This window comes from Spea bombifrons, chromosome 1, assembly GCF_027358695.1.
Source record: "Spea bombifrons isolate aSpeBom1 chromosome 1, aSpeBom1.2.pri, whole genome shotgun sequence".
Lineage (NCBI taxonomy): Eukaryota > Metazoa > Chordata > Amphibia > Anura > Pelobatidae > Spea > Spea bombifrons.
The window spans coordinates 112,164,495-112,174,439 of NC_071087.1; the positions used below are offsets into that span (position 1 = coordinate 112,164,495).

The window sequence follows — 9,945 nt, forward strand, 5'->3', positions numbered from 1 at the left end:
TTACCACTCTTTACTCTTACTCTTTACTCCTCTTAAGAGATATACTGGGCTCTTTCTCTTCTAGAATAGGGCTTGTAGCGAGGGCAGTAAATGGTGATGCAGCTTTGGCTATATGCCCGATCATGCCAGGTGAGCTTTTGTTGCATTAATGGCTGAATTAACCCTGCATAATGCAATGTTAAAAATCACAAGGTATTTAAAAAGCCTTAATGTACCTGGCAGCCCTTCTTACAGGTTAGGCCCATCTGCTCTATTTAACTCTGTTGTAATGTTAGGGAGTTAAAATGTTAAGCTCACCTGCAAACACATTTTCCAGTTTGGAAGGAACCTCCTTCAATGTAAGCCTGCCCTTTGTGCTTTAGAACAAGTACTTTGCAGGCCAGGCAAGGACTACCTTTTAAAATTCTGTATAGCCATCTTTGTAGTTAAGGGGATTCCAATACCTAACGAGTGAAATTGACTCAGAAAGCAAAATGTTATCGGCGCCCTCTGCCAGAAAGAAACCTAGAGCTAATATCAAATCTCAATATAACAAGAAAAATGAGAGGATGCTAATTTGATATAAGAGTGAATGGCCACTTTCTGAGTTTATTACTGGGTTTTGATCAGTATTTGCAAAAAAAAAACAGTAAAAAAAATGTACTGTTTTTTGTGAAGAATAAGTAACAATTAACACATGTTCCTAAGGCAATTGAACCATTTGTTAGCCCACAGTATTATTATATTGGTATCATTTTGCACAGTAGCAACGTGTTTAAATTATATACTTGATATGGTAGATTACGTTTTATAGCATCCATTTGGGACTATGGGCGTCATATGTGTACTTCATGACATCACGCTATGTTGCATGCAAAGTCATGGCTACGGTATTCTGTGGTAGCCAGGAGGCTTCCATGTCACTTGGGAAGACAATTGTGGTTAGGGAGGAGTCATATTAAACATCAACGTAAAGTAAAGTGAAAGCATTTAGTGTGCATTAGTTTACAGATTTACTATGTTATAAAAAAAAAAACTTTGGTCAGGGTTCTGGGAGTTCCCTTTTAAGTTTAAAGGAAATAGCTGAAATAGAGCTTTTACATTATTTAGTTTTTGAGGGCTATTGTTAACATTTTCAGAGGTACTGCAATTGTGGCTGCTGTTTGATTTCTTATTTATTTTATCACTCACAGCAAAGCAAACTTTCCTGACAGCTCGCCATTTAGTGAATAAGGGTGTGTGTGTGTGTGTGTGTGTGTGTGTGTGTGTGTGTGTGTGTGTGTGTGTGTGTGTGTGTGTGTGTGTGTGTGTGTGTGTGTGTGTGTGTGTGTGTGTGTGTGGATGTGAGCGAGCGATCTACTGGCGCCATCTAGTGACAACACAATGTATCAGTTTTATTTTATATCTAAATACGGTATATATATTTTTAGTTCTAAATATATTTTTGTTGAATAAATCACATTGGATCATTGGATAAATCCATCGTCAATGGAGAACATAGAAAATATTTTGTAGAATGCAGACGAAGAAGAATTTATTAGGATATTAGTTTCACATTGTTTTGGGACATTCACTATACTAGTGATATAGAAAAAGAAACAGCCATCCTGAAAAAAAGATGCAAGAGGGGAAGTTTTGGTTTTCTTTCTATTTCTTTCCCTTCTTCCCCTTCCCTTTCTTTCCTGTCCCTTTTCCTTTCTTCTTTTTCTTCTTCTTAGATCTCATTGTCTTGCGCACCTGGTAGCCTTTCCAGAATGCTTGGATGACAGTAGCAGCCCTGGTCATATTGGCCAACTCCTTCTCTGCTGCCTCCTTCTTCAGCTGAGCCAGACGCCTCTCCTCAACAATCTGGACGTATTCTACCTCTAGCACGGCCAGCTTATCTCTCAACTCCTCCAGATGGGCTTTCTCCTCAGCATAAAGGGCCTCCAACTCCTCCAGCTCAGCCTGGAAAACAGTAGCCAATGTAACATGATTTTACAATGTATTATTTATTTATGGCTCATCAGGAATGACAAAAGCAATCAATATCAAACGTTTCCATCACCTAATTAAGGAGGAACAAATGAGGAAGAACAAAAGATAACCATAACCTAAAGGGGACACAGCCAAGAAATTGCCTACAATAAACACAATTCATAAAAACAAGCTTGCAAAGCAAACCATAATCACTTGCTGTGGGTTGCTTTCAAGAATTATACTAAGAAGTATAATATTGTCTCTTAGAATGTCTGCATATGAGATAATATTCTGTTGAATTGCTTGTGCCTTACCTTGTGTATAATCTTATTAATATGACACAAAACATTGGCAAAAGTCAGTCTTGATAAACATAAGGAAAAATCATGTTTGAGGCAAGGTATCCAAAATCTCAAAAAAGTAATGTCGACGCTAGAATTGTTAGAAACTCGCAAAAGCGGTATCCTGTTGGCCAGAAATCCAGTTGGCGCCTAATGGCTAGTTCAAATAGCAGGAAAGAAATGTCAGCTTCTTTCAGATGTGCAACTTCTCCTCAAATTGGGGAATACTGGAAATAAATCTGTGAAGATATCCATATGCAAAAGGATTGGGTACCATCAGTGTTTCCCATCTTGAGGAGTAAACTTGCAGTAAAGAGTTGAGGACTCATAATGTGCACCAAAGAATTTGGGCTATATAGAATATACACTGTTACTAAAATTGGGTTAATATTTGTATGAATTGACTGCCTTTCTGTCTTCAGTTTGGGCCTCGCAGTTGCTGGAAAATCATGTATGATATTATATAGTAGAAGTATGGCATGCATATATCCATAATATGACATCATTTGTTATCATAGGTAATAGATCCAACTCTCTCTTAGCATCTTACTTGCTTCTCTCCCATATCAGCATCATATTTCTGTATCCAGTTCTCAATCTCAGTCTCAACTTTATATTTTTTCTGTAAAAGAAAACAAACAAAATTCTGCAGCTGACAAAAAATCATTCAGTTTTGTTTTGTTATTAATTCATTGAACCGTATGTTACAGTTATATGGAATGTGTTGGGTACAAAAAGATACTCTAGCTAAACACTACAATAACTAAAAGGAGGAGGACCCCCCTCCACAACTGTTTTTTTTTCTTCACTGTTTGTTATGGGTCCCAGGATATTTGCCAGTATATAGCAGTGCAGCAAACCATTGGTTTATGTATGACATCACAACTGTGAATTAGTTTAGGTGTTTCAGCCACGACCATTGCTACCAGGTGGATAAAATCAAGCACATATGCAGCCATCTCCATAGACAAACATTGGCAGTACTGAAGAGCTTGTGACTTAAAATGTGGCACTGTGATAAGGATGACACCTTTGCCATAAGTCAGTTCATGAAATGTCTGCCCCGGACACTGTGTCTATGAGTAAAAGCTTGGCCATGAAGTGGTAGGCCAGGGGCTTCATGAACTGGGTTTCCATGGCCGAGCAGCTGCACACAAGTCAAAGATCACTATACGCAATGCCAAGTGTCGGCTGGAGTAGTGTAAAGCACACGACCACTGGGTTCTGGAGCAGTGGAAACCTGTTTTCTAGAGTGATGAATCACGCTTTACTATGTGGAAGTCTGATGGACGAATACAGGTTTGGTTGATGCCAGGAGAACACTACCTACTGGAATCAATGGTTCCCGGGCTGTTTTTCAGAGTTTTAGAAAAACCTGGTTACCTAAACTATTCCAAGCTATGAGCTATGCCTCATTTGTCGTACTGTGTCATATATAAATGAAGAACTGAATATATTTGCAGGTTGCGTGAAAAAAGTGAGAAAAACCAGTATAGGGAATAAGATAGTAAATGGTAGGAATAATCAACCTTAATGGCTTCCTGGTGTATCTGGAACCACAGCTGCAACCCTTAAGCAACACTCTCCGGGTGTTGAAGTAATACAGAAAAAAGTCCACTAGGGGGCGCTCGTGTGTTCCATTCAATGCAAAATAAAACAAAGAGAAAATATATATAGTGTAGGAGTAAAACAGTATGTTTTGCCCTGCGTGTCGCAGATTCCTCACTCACAGTGTATTGATGGAGTTCAGTGCGTCATAGAAAGGGCCTTGAGGTCCATATGCCAGGATATAAACCGAGAAGACAAACCAGAAAAGGATCCAATAGTGTGTTATGTATATGGCACTAGATACGCAACAAGTGGAAATATACTTACACTTAAATAAGTGTCAAGATGCTCGTAATTTCTGGTGATAATCTGGTCGCGTCTGTATATCCTTCTGCTTTGAAGAGTCCAATGATGAGATACCAATGTGTGTGTGGTGTCTAAAAACCAACCACTATTCACATATAAGGTATATTAAAAGAAATATTTATTCTAAATTAGCAGCCAGCTGGATCCATATCAACTGCAGCTTTAAAAAGTATTTAAAATAACATAAAAAGTGATAATACAAATAAAAGTACTGATAAAATAAAATTATATCATAAAAAGTCCTTGAAAAGTCACTCAACGCGTTTCGCCGTGTAAGGCTTCATCAGGAGTAGTATTTTCTCAGAAGTGAAGGTCCTTTTAAATGTTTGTTTGGCGCCATCTAATTGTCTTCCGTGTTGTAGCGTCTGACGTCAGCTGGACAATTACTTCCGGATTCAGTTCATTCATTGACATGCCGGGGTCGCTGCCTTCAGTGAAGCTTTGGATCCCGATCGGAGGATTCGTTGAACCGTAGGATTAGAGGTAAGTGTAAAAGCAATGTCATCGTATTGTTTGTCTTTTATGTTGCAGGCTACCCTCCCGCAGAGGGAACATCTTAATCGGTATTAATACCGATGTATACGGCAGTTACGGGGATCAAAGAGTGAAAGTATCGGGGCAGTGAAGCGGTGATGTTTGCCGAAAACGAGCAGTGAAACGGGGATACAAAGAGATATATATAAAAACAAAAAAACGGAGATCTGTAGGAAACATACAAAACGGAAGATGAAGCATGGCCTGATGATGGGAGATGCCTGATGTATATGAAATGTGTTATGCTGGTATATATACCAATACATAAATGAATGAATTAAAATGGATATATATAAATGAGCATCATGTAATTATATGTGTGTATTGAATTAAATAAACTGAATCCATGAAGGGAAAAAAGACTTTGAGGCTGGTTATTGTATATAAATTATTGTATATATAAAATAAAAAAATAATATAATAATAAAAAAAAAAAAAAAAATTATTATATATGAGCTAAGATGTCAAGCTCCATATTTAATCCCCCGCTTTTAAAGGTTTTTAATTTAAATATCCATTCTGTCTCCTTTTTAATGAGGTTCTCCGTTGTGTTGCCTCCCCTCCAATGTTTGGGCACCCAGTCTATGCCTATGATTTTAAATGTGTCCTGTGAAAAGAGAGGGCAAGCATTACAGTGTCTTGGGACACTGTGTTTGAGATTTTTATTTCTGATGTTGCCCAGATGTTCTAAGGCTCTCTCCTTTAGGGGTCTGGTTGTCATTCCCACATACTGCAGGCCACAGCCGCACTGGAGCAAGTATATAACATTTTTGGTGGAACAATTGATAAAATGTTTGATAGTGTATGTTAAACCAGTTATGTGTCCTGTAAAGTGTTCAGTCTTTCTGGGTAATGTACCACACATTTTACAGTGGCCGCATTTGTGGAAGCCATTAGGTTTGGCCCCTAAAAACGTACATGAAGATATATTTGGCTTTGGTTTAGAGAGTACACTGGGGGCAAGCATGCTTTTTAGGGAGCCTGTTTTTCTAAAGATGATTTGTGGCTTGTCAGGTAGGACTGTCCCCAAAATTTCGTCATTTTTTAATACATGCCAATGTTTATTGAATATTCTTTTTATCTGGTTGGCATGGGTATTATATTTCGTGAAGAAGGAAAAGCTATAATCTCTTTTCAGATCTGTTTTCTTATTTTTGGGGTCAAGAAGGTGTTCTCTATTTAGTCCCTGGACTTGTGATAGGCTGCTCTTTAAGGTTTCTATGGGATACTTTTTATCAATTAATTTTTTTGTTATTTCATCTGCTGAATTTATTTTAATTCATTCATTTATGTATTGGTATATATACCAGCATAACACATTTCATATACATCAGGCATCTCCCATCATCAGGCCATGCTTCATCTTCCGTTTTGTATGTTTCCTACAGATCTCCGTTTTTTTGTTTTTATATATATCTCTTTGTATCCCCGTTTCACTGCTCGTTTTCGGCAAACATCACCGCTTCACTGCCCCGATACTTTCACTCTTTGATCCCCGTAACTGCCGTATACATCGGTATTAATACCGATTAAGATGTTCCCTCTGCGGGAGGGTAGCCTGCAACATAAAAGACAAACAATACGATGACATTGCTTTTACACTTACCTCTAATCCTACGGTTCAACGAATCCTCCGATCGGGATCCAAAGCTTCACTGAAGGCAGCGACCCCGGCATGTCAATGAATGAACTGAATCCGGAAGTAATTGTCCAGCTGACGTCAGACGCTACAACACGGAAGACAATTAGATGGCGCCAAACAAACATTTAAAAGGACCTTCACTTCTGAGAAAATACTACTCCTGATGAAGCCTTACACGGCGAAACGCGTTGAGTGACTTTTCAAGGACTTTTTATGATATAATTTTATTTTATCAGTACTTTTATTTGTATTATCACTTTTTATGTTATTTTAAATACTTTTTAAAGCTGCAGTTGATATGGATCCAGCTGGCTGCTAATTTAGAATAAATATTTCTTTTAATATACCTTATATGTGAATAGTGGTTGGTTTTTAGACACCACACACACATTGGTATTTCATCATTGGACTCTTCAAAGCAGAAGGATATACAGACGCGACCAGATTATCACCAGAAATTACGAGCATCTTGACACTTATTTAAGTGTAAGTATATTTCCACTTGTTGCGTATCTAGTGCCATATACATAACACACTATTGGATCCTTTTCTGGTTTGTCTTCTCGGTTTATATCCTGGCATATGGACCTCAAGGCCCTTTCTATGACGCACTGAACTCCATCAATACACTGTGAGTGAGGAATCTGCGACACGCAGGGCAAAACATACTGTTTTACTCCTACACTATATATATTTTCTCTTTGTTTTATTTTGCATTGAATGGAACACACGAGCGCCCCCTAGTGGACTTTTTTCTATATTTGCAGGTTGGTCACCTTTATGAGTGGCCTCCAGATGTATATGTAGACAACAAGTTCCATGTGTTGTAGACTTTAATTGGCCAGATTCTCAGACTACTCAGAATTTTTGTTTGCAGAAGGCAAAGAGCAGAGGAAGACTAACAAGAGGACAGGGGAGCAATTCCCCCTGGACTGTTCTGACTTAAAGATTTTGGGTCACTGCCAGAATCTTTACCTGTCTGTTTTATTTGCAGTTTCACATATAACCCCCAAGATGTCTAGAGCAGCAAGGGCTTTAGCATTTATAACTGGAGTTCCTTCTGTACTTTTGGTTCATTTTGGCACATATACATTGGACAGAACTTTATTGTATGCACTGAACGGCATTGCCCTTTTCCATTATAAGCCAAATGTTTTTGAGCACTACATCATTGGGTCTCTAGCTTTGGCTTGGTCCCTCAGCTGAAAGTTGAGAACCACATTAACTATTGATTACATATTAAAACTACTTCCAACACAGTTACATACCTTTCTTAGGTTCAGCTCTATCTCACGATTCTCAGCAATGGTGGCACTAAGCTGTGATCTTAAATGCTGAAGGTCCTGTTGGAGTTTGGCGCACTTTCCTTCAGAGGCTCGACGGTCAGATTTCTGCTGCTTCTCAGCCTCCTGCATTATACGTCTCACCTGGCTCTCGGAAACCTTCTCCAGCTGATGCAGACTGATCTTCAGCTGCCTGATAACCTCATTCTTCTTGGAAATCTGTAGAGCAAGTACAACAACTTATTGCTCGTCTTTTGTAGCGTTGCATGGTTAGTATTTAGTTTAGCGGGATCACACAACTTAAAGTATAGGTTCTCTGTCTGCCCTATATGGTTGTACAGATAATGCACTCTCGGCAACAAATACAGTGGGTCTTAAGAAATTTCATTGCGTACCCTCGTTTTAAAGTAAAAAGCCACAACAGCAGATACTTTTTAGGCACTGATTATATCGTACAGTCCATTGTTAGGTTATGTACTATATGTGCATAGGATGGAATGAGGTGGGCAAAGACCACGTGTATAGTTCTGCACTATAACTACAGATCTGCTGTTCCTAACTTACCTCTGTATCCCGATCAAGAATGGCTTTATTAAGTTCCTCTTCCAAAGTTGCCAGAGCATCCCTATTTTTCAGGTCACGCTGCATAGTTTTCTGGAGGTAGCACATTCTTTGATTCAGCTCTAAAGGGCTGGTCAGAAGCATTTCAAACAGAAAATCTCTTAGCTCTGACAATATCTGGATGAGTTGCTGGGAGGCCAGATCCCGCACATGAGCTTCGGATTGCAAAGCTTTGCTCGCGATTGGATTGGCAAGAAAGAGCCTCAGAGTGTTCCTTACTGAACTCTGGATGGCTTCACGTACTGTTGAAAGATTACGCTCATCCAATTCAGGACTCTTCCGGTCCGCTGCATTTTCTCTGTTTATTCGATTGAGTTGCTGTTGCATATTATTCTGAAGTCTTTGATGCTCTCGGATAGCCCCTGTCAGCTCTGATCCAAAAACCACACTAAATCTATCCAGGTTATTTGCTGCATGTTGGAATAGGGTGACCAGCTCCAGCTTTTTAATTGTCTCATCAAGCACTGCAATAATTCTTTGCGTCTCTATCGAAGTTAGTTTTTTGCGGCCTGGCTCCAGCACCTTCATACTGTCAATTTTAACAAGAGCCTTGTTTGGACCTTTTTTCAAAGGACTGCTCTCATTATTTAATGGGGATTCCAGGGGCTGAGGTGAGGAACTCATCAAGGCTTGGAAAGGAGAAATAACTTCTGTAGTCATTTCTGCTACCTAGGAGAAAAATAAATGATTGAATAACTATCAGTTAAATGTTCACATAGTAAGTTATAGTATATACGTCATCATAAATCAGTAACACATGCCCAAAACAAGTGGTAAGTGTTAACTCATTTACTTTTACTTCACCTTTACGGGACCCTTTGATGTCAGCTCTTGCCCCTTCTATGTCAGACATGCACCTAAAGGAGCATCTTCCGTATACATACTGTTGCTAAGGTGACGGAATACGTAACGGAGGGAGGTAGTGTCTCGCAGCCATCCAATCGAAACATCTCGGCTTTCGCATATGCGCAGGTCCACGTCCTTAATTTCAGAGTTCTATACACAAAAGAAGTTTCAAAAATCCCCTATCGCAATCTTCATTACGGGAGTCTATCTCCTGCCCTTTACCATGAGCAGGTATCCAAGCAGATTGACATCTAAGTATCGTTTGTGTGATCCGTACTGATGACATTTTCGATAGCATGACGTCTGCCGTCTTTAGTGTGTAGAATCGCATGTTTTTTGGTTGGCTGATCTGTGAAGGAATGTTGCGCATGTGTAAACCAGAGCTCAGCTCCGTCTACTGCGCATGTGCGGGAAGCCCGGAGGGTTTCTGGTGCAGTAAATAGGGAGCTGCTCTTGTTTTTTGGCTTGCAGTCCTGGAACAGAGAAACTTATCTTTTGAAGTCCCGCGCAACAAGGTACCAAGGTAAATATTGCGTCATACGGAGCGGGTTTTCACAAGACAAGCTAGAACAGGCTTTGGTGTAAGATATTACAGATGTGTCTATTCGGGCCATTTACTAGCTGGGCTGTGGGAATTTCATGTGGGTATTTATCCTCAGGGAATATGATTATGGGGAACAGTTATGGCGGTTCTGGGTTGTTATAGTAACTCATTTAGACTCCATGGGAATATACCTTATTGCAGGTGGACAGCGAGCGAATGAGCATTTCCTTTGGGTTGCAAGGGAAAAAATGTGCAGTATTATTAAATATAAGTTCTTTTTGT

General features: G+C 39.4%; 1 protein-coding gene across 2 annotated transcripts; it reads right to left on the reverse strand.

Annotated features, from left to right (window-relative positions):
* Window positions 1–1,509: 1,509 nt before the first annotated feature.
* Window positions 1,510–9,208, reverse strand: IQCD (IQ motif containing D). Of its 2 annotated transcripts, none has more exons than XM_053468839.1 (5): window positions 9,078–9,208; window positions 8,217–8,942; window positions 7,638–7,871; window positions 2,830–2,901; window positions 1,510–1,926 (listed from the first exon to the last, which is right to left on the reverse strand). In XM_053468839.1, exons 2-5 carry the CDS (start codon window positions 8,931–8,933, stop codon window positions 1,627–1,629), a joined length of 1,323 nt encoding a protein of 440 aa, XP_053324814.1. In that variant the 5' UTR covers window positions 8,934–8,942; window positions 9,078–9,208; the 3' UTR covers window positions 1,510–1,626. The 2 variants fall into 2 exon arrangements, with proteins under 2 accessions (XP_053324814.1, XP_053324807.1); XM_053468832.1 differs by having other exon boundaries at window positions 9,067–9,160.
* Between the last annotated feature and the right edge of the window lie 737 nt (window positions 9,209–9,945).